This window comes from Cnephaeus nilssonii, assembly GCF_951640355.1.
Source record: "Cnephaeus nilssonii genome assembly, chromosome: 18".
Lineage (NCBI taxonomy): Eukaryota > Metazoa > Chordata > Mammalia > Chiroptera > Vespertilionidae > Cnephaeus > Cnephaeus nilssonii.
In genome coordinates this window covers 809669-831619 of record NC_137089.1, presented here as the reverse complement: position 1 = coordinate 831619, position 21951 = coordinate 809669, and the positions used below count along the sequence as shown (strand labels likewise).

The 21951-nt window shown below is 66.4% G+C and overlaps 3 protein-coding genes across 3 annotated transcripts; 1 reads left to right on the top strand and 2 right to left on the bottom strand.

Annotated features, from left to right (window-relative positions):
* Window positions 1-297: 297 nt before the first annotated feature.
* Window positions 298-2130, bottom strand: LOC307114240 (glycosyl-phosphatidylinositol-anchored molecule-like protein; the record flags this gene model as incomplete). Its single annotated transcript, XM_079796525.1, has 3 exons — window positions 298-596; window positions 1542-1649; window positions 2076-2130. 3 exons carry the CDS (start codon window positions 2128-2130, stop codon window positions 298-300), a joined length of 462 nt encoding a protein of 153 aa, XP_079652651.1.
* Window positions 2131-5022: 2892 nt separating this feature from the next.
* Window positions 5023-6969, bottom strand: LY6K (lymphocyte antigen 6 family member K). Its single transcript, XM_079796503.1, has 4 exons — window positions 6926-6969; window positions 6400-6496; window positions 5878-5979; window positions 5023-5408 (listed from the first exon to the last, which is right to left on the bottom strand). Exons 2-4 carry the CDS (start codon window positions 6476-6478, stop codon window positions 5113-5115), a joined length of 477 nt encoding a protein of 158 aa, XP_079652629.1. The 5' UTR covers window positions 6479-6496; window positions 6926-6969; the 3' UTR covers window positions 5023-5112.
* An 8637-nt stretch (window positions 6970-15606) lies between these two features.
* On the top strand, window positions 15607-20053 carry LOC307114088 (cytochrome P450 11B1, mitochondrial-like; the record flags this gene model as incomplete). The annotated part of the gene is made up of 9 exons (XM_079796290.1): window positions 15607-15842; window positions 16046-16201; window positions 16519-16718; window positions 16992-17195; window positions 17557-17711; window positions 18946-19112; window positions 19406-19484; window positions 19563-19757; window positions 19940-20053. The coding sequence occupies 9 exons, from the start codon at window positions 15607-15609 to the stop codon at window positions 20051-20053; spliced, it is 1506 nt and encodes a 501-aa protein (XP_079652416.1).
* Window positions 20054-21951: the final 1898 nt, after the last annotated feature.

Below are 21951 nucleotides of genomic sequence, written 5' to 3'. Positions count from 1 at the left end.
TCCAGGCGCCTCCCTGCAACTGCGCGGCTTTGTGGGGGGAAAGTGCCTTCGACCTGTGGGCGGCGATGTTCCATGTTCGGGGAGAAGCCATCAGCACCAGCCCCCAATGAACCCGAGGGGCAGCAGCCAACAGAAGCTCTTTATTCTCCCTGAACTGCGTCCCGCGGGTGAATGGGAAAGTGGCCAGCGGGGGCTGCGGGGCAGGGTCTCTGGCTCACAAGACAGCAAAGGGGAATGGACTTGCTCTGAGGAAAGGGGGAAGGGGAGGCGGGACCCCGTCGCCGAGGCAAGGACTCCTCAGGTCAGGGCGCCGCTGACCAGGATGGAGGCGAAGCTCAGGAGGGCCCTCCAGAGCCCCCCGCCCGCCAGCCGCACGGCCCCTTCGAGCTCCTCCTCGATGGTTTGGTCGGGAAGGATGTCCCGCTCCAGGTTGGTGGGCCCCCCCACGTTGCAGACCATGTTCCCGCAGCAGTACACCCAGTAGAAGCTGTTGGTCCTCAGGGCCTTGGGGGCTGGAGGCGGCATCTGGGACGGGTAGACGAACGTGCAGTTGTTGGTGCAGTTCTTGTACACGAGCATTTCCCGTTCGTTCAGGCCTGAAACGGAACCGAGATGGAAACCGCCGCTTCCCGCTTTCTGCTGTGAACACCGGGCCCGCTCACGCTCACGCTCACACTCACGGACTGTGCCGTGCACACACCCTCACCCCGAATGTCACTATGTTGCTAGAATTCTTTTTCTTTTAACTTTTTAAACTGACTCTTACAGAGAGAGGGAAGGAGAGGGAGAGAGCAAAACATCGAGGAAAGAGACAATCTACCGGCTGCCTCCTGCACACCCCTCATGGGGACCGAGCCCCCGACCCAGGTATGTGCCCTGAGCAGGAATCGAACGGGCAACCTTTCGGTGCCTGGGACGATGGGCAACCACTGCACCACCCCGGCCAGGCCCCTGCCTGGAGCTCCTGACGGAGAAAGAATGTCCGAGTCCACCCGAGGGCCGGGACTCCACTAGCAGCCGGTCCTCAGGTGCCCTCTGCCTCCAACAGTGACGGACCTCAACACAGCCACACTGACCAAAGGCCCTGTCCCTCTTGCTCCATCCTCACCGAGAACATGTGTACGGACGAGAGGGAGAGGGAGACAGAGCGACAAGGGGAAGCACCTGCAAGGCCGGCTCTGCTCTGGCCCCGCCCAGCCTCCAGGGGGGCAGGCATTGTCCCCGGAGGCCACGGGCTGCCACTCCGTGGCCTGGCAGCTGGACGCGCCTCCAGAGACCAGAGCCCCTGGGTCAGGAGGAACCACGGGCCGCAGGGGCACCAGGTGGAGACCTTGAGCTTCGGCCTCACTGCCATCTGCTGGGGACCCTGGGAGCCAAGTCCACGGCCAGCCGCCCTCCCCGCACGTGGCTCTGAGGGGCGGACCCCCAGCTTTCCCGGGCGGCCCAGTGCTGCCAACACGCCCCGGGCCTAGGACAGTGCAGCCGCCTGGCGCTGCCCCTGAGTGCCCGTGGCCGCCCGCAGCGGGGAGGAGGGGACTCACGGATGGAGACTGTCAAGCAGCGCCTGATCTCATACTCGCAGGTCTTAATCTCCTGGCACTGGAAGGTGTTGATTATCGCACAATCGTAGCATTTCAGGTTGTAGGTGACTGAGGAGAGAGGGCACTCCTGCACCAGCTGCTCGCCGCCCCGCCCCTCTCCCGGCCTTGAGGACGAGTGCGCAGGACCAGCTCCCTGGGCAAGAGCCAAGTCCACCGGGAGCTGCACCTGTTCCCAGAGGCAGGCCCAGGGAACCCCCCAGGGTGGCCGGAGACCTCTGCTCTGCGGGTGCGGCCCCCTCTGAGGCCTGTACCCCCAGATCTCCCTGGACCCAGCACCCCTGCTGCCTGCCTGCAGTGGGAGCCCCCCGGGCCTCCAGGGCGCAGCTCCAGACCAAGGCCTCCCCCCCCCTGCCCACCTCTCTTGGCTCGGGGACCAGGGGCTCCTACTGGCGAAGGGGTGGGAATTGCACCCCATCCTTCCCAGGACCCGGGTCCCTGGGGGCCCTGCCTCAGACCTGGCGGGCGGGCACTCACACTTGCACGTCCCCAGCGGCAGCCCGGCCAGGAGCAGGGCGCAGAGCAGCAGCATCGCGGGCAGCACTGACCTGTGGGCAGGAGGCCAGGGCGCAGGTGGGCGGAGCAGGGGGAGGGGAGGCGGGCAGGGGCGGGGCTGGAGCTGGGCAGGCCGGATGCCCCCTATGCCCAGGCCCCAGGCCCAGGGCTGCCCCCAGGACCTTGCCCCTGACCGAAGGCTGAGGTCTGGTTTTTCAGCCCCACCCATGATGTGCCCAGACCTTCTGGAACCTTCCATGTCTCACTTCGACCCAAGCTCCCAGCCCTTTGGAACCCGACCCCCAAAGCTCCTGCCCTTCTAGAACCCCCCCCCCAAAGCACCCTGACCTTATGGAACCCGCCCCCAAAGCACCCTGACCTTATAGAACCCGCCCCCAAAGAGCCCTGACCTTGGGGAACCTGCCCCCAAAGCGCCCTGACCTTATAGAACCCGCCCCCAAAGAGCCCTGACCTTGGGGAACCTGCCCCCAAAGCGCCCTGACCTTATGGAACCCGCCCCCAAAGCGCCCTGACCTATGGAACCCGCCCCCAAAGCGCCCTGACCTTATGGAACCCGCCCCCAAAGTGCCCTGACCTTGGGGAACCTGCCCCCAAAGCGCCCTGACCTTATGGAACCCGCCCCCAAAGCGCCCTGACCTTATGGAACCCGCCCCCAAAGCGCCCTGACCTTATGGAACCCGCCCCCAAAGTGCCCTGACCTTGGGGAACCTGCCCCCAAAGCGCCCTGACCTTATGGAACCCGCCCCCAAAGCGCCCTGACCTATGGAACCCGCCCCCAAAGCGCCCTGACCTTATGGAACCCGCCCCCAAAGCGCCCTGACCTTATGGAACCCGCCCCCAAAGTGCCCTGACCTTGGGGAACCTGCCCCCAAAGCACCCTGACCTTATGGAACCCGCCCCCCAAAGCGCCCTGACCTTGGGGAACCTGCCCCCCAAAGCACCCTGACCTTCTAGAACCTTCTGCGCTGGCCCAACCGTCATGGGAATGAAGCAGAACCTTCAAGAAGCTGCGCAAAGCATGACGGGAGCCAGTGGGCCCCTGCAGACCCCGCCCCCAGGGCGCCAGCGCTCCCAGAAGTCCCTGGGCCTGCACCCCGCGCTCCTGGCTGGGTCGCTGCTGCTGGCGCCTGCAGGTGCCTGAGCGCCCCGCCCCGCCGGCTTCCCTGGGATGTGGGGGTGTGTCTGCGTCCAGGCCTGGCTTGGTGGGGCTCTCCCTCCGCTGGTGTGACGTGATCCCCCATTGCCCTCCGCCCGCGCGGGTCAATGCTCCCCTGGGGTCTCCTCTCTGCTGCTGCCCAGGCGCCTCTGGCTCCGCCCTCCGCGGCTGACGGCCCGTGCGGGGTCCTCGCTCCGCTGCTTCCCTCTGAGCCCCTCTCGCTGGCTGGAGGGACTGTCCCCGCTGCCCGCGGCTCCCCTGTGACACCCCAGCCCACTTCCTCCTTCTCACTGTTTGTACTGATGTCCCAGAGGAGGGAGAGGAGGGGGAGAGGAGCATCAATGGGGAGGATCAGTGATCGCTGCCTCCTGCTCAGCCCACACTGGGGATGGAGCCTGAAACTGGGCTTGTGCCTGACTGTGGGAATCCAACTGTGACCTCCTGGTTCCGAGGTCGATGCTCAACCCCTGAGCCACACTCACCGGGCCCCACCCCTACCTCTGCGGTCATCCTCCACTGTCAAGGCATTGGAAGTGCTACCCCCACCCTCGCCCACCCCATCTCCTGCTGGAGACGCCGCTGCTGGGCTGACTCTGCTGCTCGGGGCCTCCGGGCAGCGCCCCGCCCCGGGGGCCGCCCCAGCCTCAGGGCTGTTCCCCAGGCTGACACGCGTGAGCAGTGGGCTGTGGGCAAGGATGAGCACACAGTAGGGGCCCAACAGGCTACAAGTGCGTTCCAGCACGGGCACTGCTGGCCACCACAGGGGCTCCCGCCTGTCCCCAGAGACAGGGCTCAGGGGTGACAGCATGGCCTCCTCCGTGGCTCAGGGATGGCCCAGAGCACCCCTCTGCCTGCCGCACCGGCCTCCTTCGGGGCCAGAGACTCTTTCTGGAAGGCTCCCCCACTGCCCCGCCCCCACTGAGTCCCCATGCAGAAGCATTTGTTCCGTGCACGACTGGAGCCTGACCTTTGGCCCTCTTTGCACGGGTGCCCTTTAAATCAGGAGTGCAAAACGTGGGCCCCAATGCGTCCACCTGGCCGAGGTTCGGGGAGGACAGCGGCCCGGGAGAACTGGTGAGTCCACTCTGGTAACCTGGGGGTCAAGTCCAAGTCCGTGCAGGAGTCACGGCTCTCTGTCTCCGGGACCTGGGAGGAGGGGCTGAGGAGGAGCAGCTGCAGGTCTCCCCCATCAGGACAGGGCCCCAGGCTGCCGCCCGCTCCACGCGAGGGGTCCTTCCTCCTCATTCATTCTTCCCCTTCCACTGACTCTGTGAACCCCAAAGGCCAGAGCCTCGGACGCTCCTCTCCACGGTGGTGCTCCAGCCCTCCTTACTGCAGCCCAGGAAGGTGGGAGAGGAAAGAGGCTGCTGGCCATAAGGTGACAGGTTCCATTTCAGAGAGACACCAGTAGGGGGCGTGCAGGAGGCAGCCGGTCACTGTTTCACCCACAACCATGTGTCAACCTCTCTCTCCCTCACTTCCGGTCTAAAAAATCAATAAAAACATATTTTTAAAAAGTGAATAGGAATGAACAGAATGTCTCCTGTTTTCTTCCTACTTCCCATATTGCATCCTGACTGGCCGGTGATGTGTGTCCCTAAGTCATCACCATCCCCCACAAGCTGGCTCCCCCTTTGTAAACACAACTGTCATCAGCAGCGCGTGGGCTTGCTGAGTGCAGACTGCGGGCCAGCCCCGGGACCCTTCCAACCTCCGATTCCAACACCTCTCGGAAGTCAGACCACATGTCCATCAAGGGAAAACAAGTTTAATGCTACAGCTCCCACCCCCGCGGGAGGGACAACTTCTGAGCATGCAGGGGCCCACCGTGCGGCCCTGCGCTCAGGACCGTCTGAGGCCCAGGGACACAGCAGCAAGTGTCAGGAGCAGCACCAGCCCGGCACCGCCGCTGCGCAGGGCGTGGGCGCCTCCCGCCTCTCTGTAGTAGTGCCACTCGGTGTCGTTGATGGTCGGGCTGTCTGTGTTGCACAGCGGCGTCCGGCAGCAGGAGGCATAGAGGAAAGGCGTCGGCTTTAAGAGGACATAGGACTTGTAGGGCGGCAGCACATCGAAGGGTTTGATTACTGGGCAGTACTCAGTGCACTGCCTGGACACGTAGAAGTAACGCACCAGCATCCCTGGAGGGAACCAGACAGAGAGGCAGGAGCCTCGTGAGTGGACAGCAGTGCCATCGCTGCGTCCGTGGTGTCTGCCCAGCCCGGAGCCTCCTGGTGCCCTCAGCCCACCCAGAGGCCCAGAGGAGAGGGCGCCCGGCACAGCAGCAGTCCTCCGGGCAGGACGAGGGCTGTGTGCTGTGTGACTGGGTCGTATGCCCCACGTCTGGCCTGTCCCTGTGCCTGGGACCTGGTCTGGGCCTCCGTCTGGGAATGTACAGGCGGCGTAGGCCTCCACACAGGGCTGCTCAGGCCTCTGTGACCACACACAGGTGCACGGGAGCCAGGGACCGGGACCACCGGCGCCATCGCCCAGGGCTTGGAGCTGGCCTCCCGGTCAGCACTGGTGAACCACACGGTCAGCTGAAAAAATTCCCCATGTAAATGGACCTCACAGCGCGCACCCGTGTTGCTCAGGGTCAACGCGACTTACTCACGACGACGGTCACACAGAATACGTTGCCGGGCTCACATTTGGTGGGCTTAGTGCAAGTCAAAGTGTAGAATTCCTCGCAGGCGTGACACTGCATGGCGCCTGAAAGGAAGAAGACGGTGGGACATCGCTCCAGACTGTCAGGGACACCCCCCTCCTCCAGGGGTCCCAGCCTTCCCAGGCCCCACAGTGCATCTGGCCCTGAGTCCCTGGTCTTTGCTGTGGCTTCCCTCACGCGCCCACAGGGTGTGTCTCCCTCATCCACACCCAGACACACAGCAGGGACTCAGACCCAGACATGCACCCCCACACCTTACCCAGGACACCCACCCCACCCCCTGGCATCTCACATTCTGCTGCTCTAAGAACAGAGACCCCAGGGCTCTGGCGTCTGCCCCTGTACCCACCACTGCCCCCGGTCCAGCCTACAGAACCTCCTCCCGCTGTGGGTCCCCAGCCCTGGTTCCGGCTCTGCGCCGGGTCTGGGTTCCGGGTCCCAGGCCTGGTTCCGGCAGGACCCACCTTGTCTCCCCGTCCCGGTGACGTTGGTCTCCACCCACGGCAGGCCCATGGCCAGGAGAAAGGCCAGGAGGACAGTCATCTCCAGCGGCGCCTGGCCCTGGGCAGAAGCAGGACTGCTCGGTCAGCTCCGGCACCAGGTGTCCATCAGAGCCCGTTGCCATGGACGCAGGGCCCGCCCTCCTGCTCCTCAGCCGCACAGCCCAGGGCCCGCCGCGGCCTGACTCCACCACGCAGCGCCCAGCCGGGGCCTGCACTGACCCGTCCCCCACCCCGCTCCGTCCCGCACCCCCTTCTTCCCTGCCCCTTCCTGCCCCTTCGACTCGCCCCGCCATCGCGGAGCCCGGGGCAGGGAAGCCTGAGGTCCCTGCAGCGTGAAGTCCCAGGCTCCTTCCGGAACGTTCCTCAGCGAGCACCCCTTCCCTGCAGTCGGGACGGTCCAGGGTACCCTGGGGCCGAAATTGGGGGGGGCCCCGCCCCGCCCCCGGTTCTCCGGTCCGCCAAGCAGCGGCGGCCCGTTTACACCTGCCTTGTCCCTGTGGCGCCCAAACCTCGAAGCCGAACCTTCCAGAAGCTGCGCATGCGCTGCAGGAGCCGCTGGGCCTGAGGCCCCGCCCCCAGGATGCGCTCCCAGAAGGCCCCGCGCTCACCTGCCAAGGCCTGCTCCCACCCCCAAGGGCGGAAGGTCCCAGAAGGGCAGGCGCTGGGGGGCAGAAGGTTCCAGAAGGGCAGGCGCCGGGGGGGCAGAAGGTTCCAGAAGGGCAGGCGCTGGGGGGCAGAAGGTTCCAGAAGGGCAGGCGCTGGGGGGCAGAAGGTTCCAGAAGGGCAGGCGCCGGGGGGCAGAAGGTTCCAGAAGGGCAGGCGCTGGGGAGCAGAAGGTTCCAGAAGGGCAGGCGCTGGGGCGCAGAAAGTTCCAGAAGGTTCCAGAAGGCCAGGGGACAGTGGCATGGTCCGTTCATGCTCCTGCGGTGACAAAGACCCAAAGATGTCGGGGCTCCCACTGGGAGAACAGCCCTCACCTCCCATGTAAACAGGCCTTCCTGCCACGGGAGGTCCCGGTTCGGTCCCGGTTCGGTGGCACGCGCAGCCGCAGTGACCCGCTCCCTCACAGAGCTCTCCCATCCCCCGGGACTCAACAAAAACACCTTTAAACCCCGTGAGCAGCGCCTTAGCAACCCCGCCATCCCCACGCCCTCCCAGCAGGCCCTGCGCCGCTGCGGTTCGGGTTCGAGCATCCCGCATCCCGCTCATTCCCTCCGCGGCACCGCCCCGCCAGCTGGGACCGGGCAGGGGATGGGTCCGATCGGGCCGGCACCGCCCCGCCAGCTGGGACCGGACAGGGGATGGGTCCGATCGGGCCGGCACCGCCCCCGCCAGCTGGGACCGGGCAGGGGATGGGTCCGATCGGGCCGGCACCGCCCCGCCAGCTGGGACCGGGCAGGGGATGGGTCCGATCGGGCTGGCACGGCCCCGCCAGCTGGGACCGGACAGGGGATGGGTCCGGTCGGGCCGGGCGGGGGCAGGAGAGACCGCTGGGCTGTGTGCGGCGTCACCAGCGTGGACAGCGCGGGGCCCACGGGACACAGAGCCGTCCCTCGGGCTCCCTGCGCCTCGGTTTCCCCCGAAGGAAGCAAAGGGTCGGACCGGGTCTCTCCTCCCCCACCAGGAGCCGGGACCTGCCTTCCCCGCGGGGTGCGGGCGCCCCCTGGAGGCGGCGAGGAGGCCGGGCCGCTGCCTCCACAAAGCTGTCCGCTCGCTGACCCCTCGGAGCTCTCCGCTGACCTGCCGCCTCTCTGCAGGGCGCACGGCGACATGGCCGGTGACCGTGCCCGGGCCCCGGAGCCTCCGGGTTCCTGAGGGGCCACGCGCCTCAGCGGCAGGGCCCCCGGGTCCCGTCCAGCTCCGCTCGGTCCGGCTGCGGGAGGCCGGCGGGCTTGACTGTGAGATGGAGCGGGGCTGGGCCGGCCCGTGGGCACCGGCTGGGGCGGGGCGGCTCTACCTTCTGCAGGAACGGGAGCGGCCGGCAGAGGGCGACAGCGCCCGCCGCCTCCCGAGGGGAACCACTGGACCCCCTTCCGCGGGGCGAGGGGAGGCCGAGCAGGGCCGGCGGCGCCCATGGTGTCCCCTCCGGCGGCCGCCTGCGCAGGCCGGGCCCTCCAGGAGCTGCACGTCAGCCCAGACCCGGCGCTCCGGCATTTCCGAGGGGCGGGGGCCCACCTGGGTCTGCACCCCTCCGTCTACGGGGGTTTGCGGGCCCGGCTGCAGGCAGGACCTGGGGGACAGAGACAGGCCGGCCCGGCTCAGCGGTCCCTGGAGCTGCAGGGAGCGCTGAGGGTGCTGTGCGCTGCGCGGGGCTCCGGGGTGAGAGGTGCTGCCAGGAGGTGGGGTGGCCTCAGGGACGTGGAGGTGGCACTGGGCAGACCAGGCAGGGCGAATGCAGGAGGTCAGCTGGCCGGTTTGCACACCCGAATCCATGTCTTACGCAGAGGTCACAGGTCAAGGAGACTCAGGCTGGGGCAGCCCCTGGTTCCCTTTCTAGCTCCGCCTTTAGGCTGTGTGCCCTCAAGGAAGCCGCTCGCCCTCTCTGTGCTGCCGTAGCCTCACCTGTGGGATGGGCCACAGCTGCTCCTCACAGGGGTGTGGGGTGAGTCACGTGAACAGGGGCCAGGGCCACGTGATCCGCAGGAAGTGCGCACGTGAACAGGCAGAAGGCACGTGACCGAGGAGCGGCCATGTGAAGGCTGAGGGGTGCGGCCAGGCACCAGGAGCCCCGGAGCCCCGGGGCGGGGAGGCAGGGAGCCCTCCCCTGGCGCCCTCGGAGGGACCCGGCCCGGGACGCCCTGAGGTCAGGTTCCGGCCCCAGAGCGGCCACAGCGCGTGTCCCGGGGGCTGAGGCCCGTCTGCCTCCTCGGAGCCGCAGCCCCAGGACAGCCCTCTGGCCCCTCTTTTGGGGCGTTGGCCGGGCTCTGGGGACAGCAGGGGACCCCAGACCTCGCCCTGCAGGCTCCCGGGAGCTCCGGCCCTGAGTCTGCCTCGGCCCTGCCCCGCTCCCGGCTCCCGGCTCCCGGCTCCCCGCTCCCGGCTCCCGGCTCCCGCAGGGACAGCGCAGCTGCGGGGCGGAAGCGCAGGCCACGTGGCTCGGGGACTCCCCGCCCCGGCCGGGCCCCAGCTGCGGGATGGTGCAGCCCCCAGCCCCGCCCTCCCCGCCGGCCTCCGCTTCCCGGAGCCCCTGGGGTGACAGGAGCCCCCCTGGGTGGTGGTGCCCGTATTCCAGACGCCAAGACTGAGGCTCAGAGAGGGGAGCAGAGGGCCCTCCCCCCGCCCCCTCCACTCCGCCCAGCTCACAGGCGCCCCCCAGCGGCCACCTGGTTGCCATGGTGCCGGAGGAGGAGGGGCCGGTTTCTGGGAGGCCACCCCAAAACACACACAGCTGGCCCTCCTTCCCCATCCCTCCCGCCTCACAGCCTCCTTTGGGGCAGGCAGCCGGGAGCCCAGGAGGTCCGGGGCAGAGGGTCCGGGAGTGGGTGCTGGGACCCCAGCCTCACCCAGCAGGTCTCCTGGGCCTGGGCTCCCTCGCCCTCCCGCAGCCCCCAGACCAGCGGCCGGTTCCTGCCTCCCTGCCTTCGCACATGCAGTTCCCTCCGCCTGGAAGGGCCCAGCTGGCTGTGAGTCCCTCGGGGCGCCCCCTGCACCCCCCAAGGTCACAGCCGTTTTCTCGATGATGCTCTCCCGGGCTGAGGTCTTGGGGTGCGAGCTCTGCCTTTGTGCCCCAGCCCCTGGCACAGACCGGTGCTCAGTGACCCCGGGAGGGAGGGAGGGAACACCGCTCAGGATCGGGGGCACCTGCCGCAGGACTGGGTGCTGAGCCCGGGCCCCGCCTGCCGCCTCCGCCTGAGCCTGGGCCCCAGCACCTGCCCGCCTCCGGCTCGGAGCTGCTCGGAGCCGTCCACACCGCAGGCCTGGTGCTGCCCGTTAGGATGCGGTCAGGACACCGGGACCAGACGGGCCTGGGCTTCCCCAGGAGCTGCCGGGTCTGGGGAAAGGCCTCCGTCTCCGAAGTCCCAGCCTGTGCGCTCCAAGGGCCTGAGGGCGACCGTGAGCGGGGTTCCCACGGAACCCTTTCTGCAAACAGCGCCCCGGAGGCCGTTGTGAGAAACACGGACGCTGAGCTGCTGGGCGGAGCGGTGCCTGTGAAGGCGCCTGGGGACCAGAGTCCCTTCCCCGCGGCGCTGGGTCCGGGAGGCGGGGCGGGGCCGGTCCTGGCGGTGGGAGGGGAGCCCTGGGGAGCGTCCGGGCTGACAGTTACTAACGGTACCGGTACCGAAGGGCTTCAGTACCTTCAGAACCGCCTGTTCGTGCCCGTGTGGCTGGGCCAACGAACTCCTCTTCCGCAGCAAGAAGTCGGTCTAGGGCTTAACCACCAGGAACAACAGCCTGTAATTATTGGAATCGAGAGTCTAGGTCAGTGGTCGGCAAACTCATTAGTCAACAGAGCGGCAAACCGCAGCTCGCGAGCCGCAGTTTGCCGACCACTGGTCTAGACGAACAGAAATGAAAATACGTCCTTGGGAAAAATCATAATGACTTCAACATTTGATGTTCTCACAGGTTTGTTTGTTTTTTTATCTCGAACGGATATTTTAGGGGAAGTATCTCTTGTCTAGAGGAAATATTTCTATGAATTCAGCAATTCCATCAACTTCTCTTTTTCTTTTGTGAAATTCACGTAAAATTAAATTTAAAGTTGCATCTGAAATGTGATTGTGATGGTTTTATAACAGTATCTCTGCCCACCGGTGCCTCGCCCAGGCTTCTCTGTGCGTGTTGCATGCTAATTTGTCCAAAATGAAGTTCACCCGATGGTGTTGGCTCTTCTGGCTGCTGGGATTGGGGTTGTTTTTTTACTTCCATCTTTGGGGTTTCAGCTTGTTTTACTGAATTCTTTATAATGCACAGATGTCACTCTGTATTTTAATATTATTTTTCTTAAAAATAAATACAGGCGGAGAACATAGCAATGACCTATTCATCCGACAGACACTGACTGAACAACTTGATGCCAGCTGCCCTGTTTCCTGGTACCTAGGTTTGGGGCTACACCTTTAATCTCTCCTCCGACAGCTTCTTGCAGTTACTGTGCGCTGCCACCAGGTGGCAGTGGGCGCAGCAGGATGTGGGCGGGGCATGTTTTTGCCGGGGCTCCGGTAAGTGTTTGGGTCCCAGATGTGTAAGTTCTCGGTGACAACGGTTTTGTTTTGTTAATTATGTTATTGTGAGTATGTTTCAATCCCACAAGATGTCATTTACAGCGGCCAACGTTTACTAGTTTGATCTGCCTTCTGCTTTGGCGCCCTTTATTCTTACTTCATTTCCTCCCTTCATCTGGGATCCTTTTCCCTCCGCCGATGCGCGTTTAGTGTTTCTTCTGCGTGTGGTGAGCTGACCGCCCTTCGTGACCCCGAAACGTCTGAATTCCGTGTTCCCTCCCGGAGGTCTTCTAGCCTCGTGCTTCTTGCTCCACTTAACACGGCTGTGTCTCTCCTGCTGGCCACGGTGCCTCGCGCTTCTCTCCTGTTGCTCTGTCTGTTCCGTCCCAGGGCCTCTCCATGCCGCCGTCTGCGTGTCCCTACAAAGCGCACTTCTCGCTCAGCATGCGCTCCTCTGCTCGCACAGGGACCCCCTCGTTTCTGAGCGGAGCGCCCGGCAGGCTGTCCCTGCAGCGCGTGGAGGGAAGAGCAGAGGCTCGGACCCTGGAGGCTGCGTGCAAGTCCTGGCCGCGGAGGGACTCTGTGAGCTGCTGTTTCTCTCTGCGGAACTGCCACGGTGCCGGCTCCTGGGGGTTGGGACAACAGACGACAGCACCACATCACACGTTCACACCACACGTGCGCAGGTGCACGCGCCCACACGCACACAGGCCTGAGCGCGGCTCTTGAGCCAGAGCCACTGGCACTTCCCCTGGAAGCACCCACACCCCCTCGGCCACCAGACAGTCCGCACGGACGGCCACCCGGTGCTGACGGGGAAGGCGCCGGTGCTGACGGGGAAGGAGCTGGCTTCTCCGGGCTCTTTTCTTTGGGCCAAATGACCGTCATCACATTCGAGCTGGGAACCCTGCCCCCACCCCCGGGGGCCTGGGGAGGCCTTTATATAGTTTGACCAGCGAGCCAGGGAGCTGGAAATCCCAGCACCTTCCAGCCGGGCTGCCTCGCGGATTTGGAGAAAATCACGCTGGCTCAGGGTCTGCAGCCCCAGCGAGCAGGGGCCCTCCCTCCATCTCTCCATCTGTCTGTCTCTCTCCATCTGTCTCGCCTCTCTCTCTCTCTGTCTCTCTCTCTGTTTCTGTCTGTCTGCCTCTCTCTGTTACATGTATTTTACCACAATTACAACTCTCTCACTATCCATCTCCAGGTCTTTCCACTGTTCTGGTGAGAACAGAATGCATTTGCCTGGACACATTCTGTGATCTTGGTGGGGCCTCATGTGAGCTCAATGCTTTGCATTTAAAACTGGCATCACACAATGTAATGATGAAGAATAAAATTCAAAATTTTTACTATTTGATTAGTATTATTGATTTTATTAGTACTTGGTATTCAGAATACCAATTATGTAAATTTTTATTTTTTCTTAAAACCACATTAGCCTGGCCGGTGTGGCTCAGTGGTTGAGTGACAACCTATGAACCAGGAGGTCACAATTCAGTTCCCAGTCAGGGCACAGGCCTGGGTTGCAGGCTCGATCCCCAGTGTGGGCCGTGCAGGAGGCAGCTGATGCAAAATTCTCATCATTGGTGTTTCTCTCTCTCTCTCTCTCTCTCTCTCTCTCTCTCTCTCTCTCTCCTCTCTCTCTCTCTCTCTCTCTTCCTCTCTAAAATCAATAAAAAATGTTAAAAAAAAAAAGAGGGGAGGAGTCAATGGGGGAAAAGGAGACATAGGTAATACTTCAAACAATATTTTAAAAAAGAATTTCTTTCTTTTTTCACTCATGTCAGAAACCTGCTTTCCAGCTCTACTGAGATGCAGCCGTCCTGTAACACGGGCAAGTTTAACGTGGATTCAGTTCCCTCATACGATGTGCACTGATGCCGCCATAGTGCTGGCTGACACGCGAACCCGCAGCTCTGAGGCGGGCGCCCCCGGATTCCTGCCCACGAGGCCGCAGTGGGTCTGGTCTGGTGGGGGGCACAGTGGTGACCGGGCCGGGCGCGCCGAGCCCTCACCTGTGCGATCAGTGTGAGGTGTCGCCAGGGCGCTCTGCTGGGACCGGCTGCCGGCCTCAGGGCTGGCCTTGGGCCCCGCCGCTGGCGCCTCAGGCTGCGCTGTCTCCACGGCTCCTGCGGGCGAGGCACAGGCTCTGGCCCAGCCCTCCCGGGGCTCAGTGTGTGGGGATACCCAAGGGGGGCAATGTCCACATCCCCCAAAGCCCCAAGAACAGAGCAGGAGACCAGAGGGTGTGGGAGGAGGGCACGCGGACAGGGCGGGCAGCAGAAGAGGCATCCGGCGGGGGCTGGGCTGGTGCACCTGCTGGCCAAGGTCGGGCCGCACGCCCTGCGTCCCTGCCCAAGGACGGCCGTCACCACGGGGCGCTGAGGTACCCCATCCGTCTCCACGTCTGAAGGGGCCTTGGCGAGGCCTGACTCATCGCCCAGAGGAAGAGTCCTTGGGGCGGCTCAGGAGCAGGGAACGGAGGGAACACGCTGGGCCTGGCCGGTGGGGCTCAGTGGTTGAGCGTCGACCTATGAACCAGGAGGTCACGGTTCGATTCCCGGTCAGGGCACAGGCCCGCGTTGTGGGGCTCGATCTCCAGTGTGGGGTGTGCAGGAGGCAGCCGACCCATGATTCTCCCTCATCAATGATGTTTCTACCTCTCTCTCCCTTCCTCTCTGAAATCAGTCTAGAATAATAAAAGCCTAATATGCAAATCGACCAAATGGTGGAATGACCAGTCACTATGACATGTACTGACCACCAGGGGGCAGATGCTCAATGCAGGAGCTACCCCCAGCCCACAGGCCCAGGCCAGCCAAGGCGGGTGCCAGTGGGGGGCCCCCTGATCGCCCACCAGTCACCCCACAGATCAGCCCTGGTCGCCGGCCAGACCTAGGGACCCTACCCGTACACAGATTTCATGCACCATGCCTCTAGTAAAAATATATTTAGGAAAAAAATAAGAAAACAGCACTGGGAACGTGGCCCTCCCAGCTAAACCCACACACGCCCTCCGTCCTGCCTCCAGAGCCTGAGCCGAGGCCCCGTGGCCCCAGCTCCAGCCCCAAATCAGGGTCAGGCTGGTAGGCACAGCTCTGGGGACCCTGACGTGCCAGGGAACCTTGGGAGGTCACAGAAGCCCTAGGCCTCAGTCTCCTTGTCTGAAAATGGGAACAGCGATGGCGAGACCCACTTCGTGGGAACGCTGCCCGGCGCTGCGAAGGCAGCATGGACACAGCCACGGTACCCCGCCCAGGTCAGCTCCCGGTGCGCCTGCTGGGATGACCCCAGGAGAGTGGGGAGCCCACCGCCACTCCATCCGCCCCCCGCGGCCTGGGCCCCTGAGAGCCCGCTTCAGGGTGAGCAAGCAGGTGTGGGCACCGGGCACAGTCCTGGGGCGGGCACGACCAAGGCAAGCTGTGTCTCATCTCTCCGCCTCAGGAGTGACCCTCATCTCCTGGGCACTCACTCGGCTGGACCAGCCAGACAGGTCCCTGGTGCCTGTTGCCACCCCAATTCCGCCTTTGGGTTCCCTAACGCCCGGGGTGGGACCCTGGCCAGCATCTGTCTCCACTCCCTGCAGCCGCGTCAGCCACATGCACGTGGTAAAGGGAAGGAACACAGCCCCACCGCCCTGAAAGGAGATAAAAATACCCAAGGCCCCGCTCTCATCTGATAAGATAAGGAGCCCATCCATCTTGCTCCCTTCAAGGCAAGTGGGGGGGGGGGGGGAACCAGGCCTGGTCTAGCCCAGCCTGATCCAGCCCCCAGCCCGACCCCGCACCTGCCCGGGACACCCACCAGCCCACAGCAGGCCGCATGGACCCGGGACAAGGCGCCCACCCACCTCATCCCTCTCCTTTGGGGGACCCCCCAGCCCTGACCCCTTCCCGGGCATCCTGGCCTGGTCCAGGGACACTTTCTCCCATGACGCCATCGGCCCGCCAGTCAGGCCTCTGAGCGAGATAAGAGGGCTGGGCGAGGGCCGGAGGGAGCCGGCATGGCATTCCGGGCCAGGGCGGCCATGGTGATGGCAGGGTCCCAGCAGCCCCTGCGCCTGGCGCGGGCACTGGCCACCAGCGCGGCTGCGGCTCCCCGGGCGGCGCTGCCCTTCGAGGCCATGCCCCGGTGCCCGGGCAGCAGGTGGCTGCGGGTGCTGCGCGTCTGGAGGGAGGGCTCGGAGGACCTGCACCTGCAGATGCAGGACGCCTTCCAGGAGCTGGGGCCCATCTTCAGGTGAGCCGCCCCCCACACCCACCCCGACACCCCGCCCCCACACCCCGCCTGGGGCTCTGCGCCTCGGAAGGTGGGCTCGTCCTGCAGTCGAGGGGGGACCGCGGGAGGGCTGCCCCCGGAGCCCCGGGGAGGGGAGGGGAGGGGAGGGGAGGTCTCCGCGTGGAGCGGGGACGCGGCCCACACGGGCTCTGCCTCTGTCCCAGGTACGACGTGGGAGGGAGGCACATGGTGTGCGTGACGCTGCCCGAGGACGTGGAGAAGCTGAAGCAGGCGGAGGGCGGCCAGCCCCGCAGGATGGTCCTGGAGCCCTGGCTGGCCCACCGGCAGCAGCGCGGCCACAAGCACGGCGTGTTCTTGCTGTGAGGGCGGCGGCTGCGGGGGGCGGGGGGCGGGGGGCAGCCCAGGGCTGAGCGGAGGGGACAGGGCAGCCACCAGGCCCACGGCGAGGGGAGCGCGCAGCCCCAGGACCAGGCCGGGGATCGGCACAGCCCACCCTGAGGGCCACCCGCTGCAGCCCCGCCGCGGGCTCGCACCCGGGCCCCTGACAGGGAGCCTGTGGCAGGCCCCCCTCGCACCAGCAGCGGCCCCGCCCACCCGTGCCCCGCGGAGAGGAGGAGGATGGGGCAGAGCTGGGTGCTGACTTGGGCTGCCCTGAAGCATGCTCTCTGCTCTACAGAAACGGGCCGGCCTGGCGCTTGGACCGCCTGCGGCTGAACCCCGACGTGATGTCGCCACAGGCCGTCCAGAAGTTCGTCCCCATGGTGGACAGGGTGGCGAGGGACTTCTGCAGCGCCCTGATGGCGAAGGTGCAGCAGAACGCACGCGGGAGCCTGACCCTGGACATCCAGCCCAGCATCTTCTACTACACCCTGGAAGGTGGGGCTCCGGCCGCCGGGGCCGGGGGTCAGAGGCCAGGGGCAGGGGGCCGGGGGGCAGGGGCCAGGGGCAGGGGGCCGGGGGGCAGGGGCCAGGGGCAGGGGGCCGGGGGGCAGGGGCCAGGGGCAGGGGGCCGGGGGGCAGGGGCCAGGGGCAGGGGGCCGGGGGTCAGAGGCCAGGGGCAGGGGCCAGGGGCAGGGGGCCGGGGGGGGGGGCAGAAGGCCGCGGTGAGGCCCTGGGCTGCCGCGCCCTCAGCGGCCCCTCCTCCCACAGCCAGCAACTTGGTCCTTTTTGGAGAGCGGCTGGGCCTCCTCAGCCAGAGCCCGAGCCGGGCCAGCCTGGACTTCATCCACGCGCTGCAGGCCATGCTGGAGTCCACCATGCGGCTCATGTTCATGCCCCGGAGCCTGTCCCGCTGGACCAGCCCGCAGGTGTGGAAGGAGCACTTCGAGGCCTGGGACTGCATCTTCCAGTACGGTGAGCGGGCGGGTGAGGGGTGGGGGTGAGCGGGTGGGGTGAGGGGGGGTGGGGGTGAGCGGGCGGGGTGGGCAGGGTCGGCGGAGGGGGACGGGGAGGTGAGCGGGGGGTGGGGGGTGAGTGGCAGGCAGGGGCGGGGGCGGAGGAGGGGGGTGAGCTGGGGGGGCGGGGAGTGGTGAGCCTGGGGGAGGGGGACAGGGAGAGGGGGAGGGGGTTGAGCTGGGTGGGCTGCATGGCTGGGACCCCCGGGTCCTCAGTCGGGGAGAAGAGAACCGAGGCCCACAGAGGCCTGGGGCCACGGCAGGAAGCCGGGCGGAGGGCTGACTCGCTGACGGCAGGAGGGCCCTGTCTGTGCCCACAGCCAACAGCTCCATCAAGAAAATCTACCAGGAGCTGGTGCTCGGCCGCCCCCAGCACTACAGCGGCGTGGTGGCCGAGCTGCTCCTGCACGCCGACATGACGCTGGACGCCATCAAGGCCAGCTCCATCGACCTCACGGCCGGCAGCGTGGACACGGTCAGGCCGGCCCCCCTGGCCCACAGCACCTGGGCCCCGGGGCTCCCCGAAGCATCCTCGGGCCGCGGGTCTGCTGCCCGCCCTCCCGGGCTGGCGCTCCGCTTGGGGAAGGAGGAGCTCGCGGGAGGCACACGGAGTGACCTCGAGGGCGGGTGTGCGTCACTGGAGGGACCCGCTCCGGCAGCCTGCAGGGGACCCCGTGCAGACCATCGGGGTGCCAGCACCAGGGCACAGCCCCCGCCCGGCCACACAGGCCCTGCCGGGGACCATGGCGTTTGGTCTCAAAGATCCCGTGGAGGCGGCAGCCGGCGGCAGGAAGGGCAGCACGGGCTCCCGCTCTAGAGGAGAGAGCAGATGGCAACCCCACGGCGGGCAGGGCGGGCCTGAGCGTGGCATGCAGCCAATGCCTCCTGCCTCCAGGCCCAACCCCCCCCAGCCTCTCAGGCCGCTGGCACCCGGGATGCTGAGGCACAGATTGGCAGCAAAACCCTCCCCGACCAGAAGCCAAGTGCCCTCACGTGGCGAGCCCAGGGGGATGCGCCTCAGGGCGGCTCCAGCAGGCTTCCTGGGGGCGGGACTTGCGGCTGAATTGGAACAGCCACACAGGAGCTAGCCAGGCCTGCGGGGGGGGGGGGGGGGGGGGGCACGGAGGGCAGCAGTCCCGGGTGCAGCAGGCAGCAAGGGGAGGCAGCGAGGCTGAGGGGGGGCAGATAAGGGCAGAGGTCAGGGCCTCTGCAAGGCAGGGCTCAGTGCCAGGCCTCATCGCCCTGCAGGCTGCCTGGAGCATGGGCCCCCCAGTAACGGAGAAGGGCCCCCATTGACCACAGGGCGCAGCATGGACAAGCAGAGGGGCAGCAGGCAGGTCACTGCCCTGTGTCCGGAGATGCAGGGCACATTGCCATGGTGATGAGATTAGGAGCTCATCCCTCCTGCAGGTCTCAGGCTGGCTGGGGGTGCCTGTCCCTGCACATGGGAAGGGCCCAGGTGGACCTGGCTCCCGGCGCCACCCCAAATAGATGCGAGGGGAGCCCTGCTGGAGCCAGAGGAGGTGGCAGGGCCGGTCTCCCCGGGGCTGGGGCTCGGGGAAAGCAGAGGTGGGTTCTAGGGTGCAGCCCTGGGCTCCATCGTGCTCTCAGCAGGCACGGCCCCTGGGTCTGAGAGCCTGCCCCGGGAGGGGGCCGGGGGCCGAGGCACAGGCCTGCGCCAGGTCTGAGCCCGCTCCCCGCTCCCGCAGACGGCTTACCCCCTGCTGATGACCCTCTTCGAGCTGGCGCGCAACCCCGAGGTGCAGCAGGCGCTGCGTCAGGAGAGCCTGCAGGCCGCGGCCACCATCTCCGAGAACCCCCAGAGGGCCGCGGCCGAGCTGCCCCTGCTGCGGGCGGCGCTCAAGGAGACCCTGAGGTGGGTGCGCTCATGGGCACCCAGCCACCTGGACCACTCCTGGGCTCAAGCACAGGTCCTGGCTGTGGGCAGCTTTGCCCCCTCCCCCTCGTCCTCCCCCTCCCTCAGCCTCTCAGGGACAGGACCTCACTGCACGTCACTGGGGCTGGGGAGCAGTTTGGGCTGAGCTCAGGAGGGGCGTGGCCGCGGGTCCCAGTCCCAAAGGGACCTGTGAGGGCGGGAGCCTGCCCTGGGTGCCGGGAGAGGAGGGGCCCTGTCCCGCTGACGAGCCTGCTGGCTGCCCCTGTCCACAGGCTGTACCCCGTGGGCATCTCTGTGGACCGACTGGTGAACTCGGACTTGGTGCTGCAGAACTACCACATCCCGGCAGGGGTGAGCGAGGCCCGGTCCTTCCCCGGACCAGGCAGGGACCTTCACCCCTGCTGACCCCGCCCTCCCGCCTGCCCGCAGACGCTGATCACGGTGCAACTCTACGACCTGGGACGAAACCCCGCCGTGTTCGCGAGGCCCGAGCTCTACCACCCCCAGCGCTGGCTGCACCGGGGCTCGGGCGCCAGGCTGCCCCACCTGGCCTTCGGCTTCGGCCCCCGACAGTGCCTGGGGCGGCGCCTGGCCGAGATGGAGATGCTGCTGCTGCTGCACCACGTGAGGGCCTGGGCGGGGCTTTGTGGGCGGGGCCGGGCGGGGCGTGGCTTGTGGGGAGAGGCGGGGCGGTGTGGGCGGGGCCAGGCGGGGCGGGGCTTGAGGGCGGCCGGGGAGGCAGAGAAGGCTGGGCTGGGCCAGGCCCGGGGACTGACCGGGCCCTCGGGGCCGGGCCGCTGTCCTAGGTGCTGAAACACTTCCAGGTGGACACGCTCACGCAGGAGGATATCAAGATGGTCTACCGGTTCGTCCTGATGCCGTCCGTCACCCCGCTGCTGACCTTCCGGGCCCTCAGTTAGTCCCCCGCCGCGCCCCCGCCGCGCCCCCAGCTCCCCTCTGCCCGACCCCAGGCCCTGCCTGCTTGTGCCCGGGCCCGGCTTCCTGAGCCACACCTGTCCAGCAGCACCTCCACCCGCTAACAGCCAGGCCCCGGGACCGGGCAGGGCTGGGATGAGTCTTGGCTGCAGGCCAGGACCATGTGCCCCGTCCCCCCAGCGCCTTCTCCTACGAGGAACACCATCCGAGGGCCGTGAGCCCCACCCGTCACCCAGGACCGGCTCCAGCTCCTCGTGTCCACCCACGGGGCCTCGGACCCTGTCCCTCGCCTCCCCGTCCAGTCCTGCTCTTCCCCTGCGAGGACCGACAGCGTGGTCCCATCCTGCTGGGGCCACGTCACACGCCGTGCCCCTTGTCCGCCGCGCCCTGGCCTAGAGCGAGCGTGGAGCAGGGCCGCGGTCTGCCCCCTGCCTGTTCTCGGCCACGCCTCCTGGCACCGCCGTCCTCGTCCTCTGCGGCTGTGGCTGAGCCTCCCGGCCACGGGGCTGGGTGGACGGCCGCGTCTAGAATGGCCACCGAGGGGCCCAGCTGGACATCGGGGCCAGTGATAGCCCTGAAAGCAGGGAGGACGGCCAACCCCCTGGCTGGCATCAGGGTGACTCCAGAGAAGCCCCTGGAGAAGGGGGGGGGGCAGTGCAGCCACGTGCTCCCTTTTTTAAAATATGTTTTTTATTGATTTCAGAGAGGAAGGGAGAGGGGGTGAGAGATAGGATCATCAATGATGAGAGAGAATCATTGATCAGCTGCCTCCTGCACGCCCCCTACTGGGGATGGAGCCCGAAACCCGGGACCCTTCAGTCCGCAGGCCGACACCCTATCCACTGAGCCACACCAGCCAGGGCCCCTGTGCTCCCTTTAATAAAGCCCTCCGTCTGCAGTGCCGGCTGCCCCTTCGCAATGACCCTCAGGATTGGGGCCCCTGGCCTGGTGGGTGGGAGAGGTTTGAGCAGCTGGGAGCGGCGGGGGTCACCTTGCTGGCAGGCCTGGCAGTCAGTGCCACGCGCTTAGGCCAGGTGACACGGGGAAAGCTGGTGAAGATTCTAGGGAGACCCTCCCGAGACCACCCCTGGGACTCCCGCGGCAGGAAGCTCCCCCCCCCCCTCCTGAGCACCCAGCCGTCTCCCTCGGCCTGTGTCTCCACTCTTCCCCGGAGCCCTAAGGGTCCCCACAGACTCAAAACCAGGGGAGCAGTGGGCGGCAGGCAGCTGTCCCGGCTCACCCCAACCTGTCTCCCAGGCTGCTTCTCTCTGAGTTGGCGGGGGGAGGGGGGGAGGGGGGGCAGCCCCGCCTCGGCCCTTTCGTCTCATCACCTTCCCGCAGGGGCTCTGCGCCGCCAGCCTGGGGCACTCCGTCCTGTGGTTTCTGGGGGGTCCCGCACCCCGCCTGGGCTCGCCCGTGGCTGCTTCTCCCCTGAGCCCTCCCTTCCTCCCGCCGCCCCAGCTTCAATAAACCTCGGGTCAGAACCACCTGGCCCCATGTCGTGAGCTCGTTCCTGTGTGAAGTCAAGAACCCACACTACCGGCCTCGCCCCTCCAGGGGCCGATGGGACGGGACCCCTGCCCCCACTCCGTTTTCTTCGCCGGGGAGCAGAGCAGACCAGGGACCCCTCCCAGGGTCCTCTCACCACCTGAGCTGAAAGGGAGACACAGCCCCAAACCCAAACAAGGGGGCCACTCCTCCCCATGCCCTGGGCTGTGAGGAAGTGCAGGGCCTGGCGTGGGGGTGCCTGCGGGACCTCTGGAGCCAGGAAACCTGGGAGCTCCAGCACCTCCTCCTGCGTCTGCCCAGCACCCCCCTTCCTGCGTCTGCCCAGCACCCCCTTTCCTGTCTGCCCAGCACCCCCTTTCCTGTCTGCCCAGCA

Coding starts and splice junctions, on each gene's coding strand:
- LY6K (XM_079796503.1), bottom strand. CDS start 6,478: ATGACTGTCCTCCTGGCCTTTCTCCTGGCCATGGGCCTGCCGTGGGTG. Junction 5,980..6,399: donor CACCGGGACGGGGAGACAAG/GTGGGTCCTGCC, acceptor TCTTCCTTTCAG/GCGCCATGCAGTGTCACGCC. Junction 5,409..5,877: donor CTGTGTGACCGTCGTCGTGA/GTAAGTCGCGTT, acceptor GGTTCCCTCCAG/GGATGCTGGTGCGTTACTTC.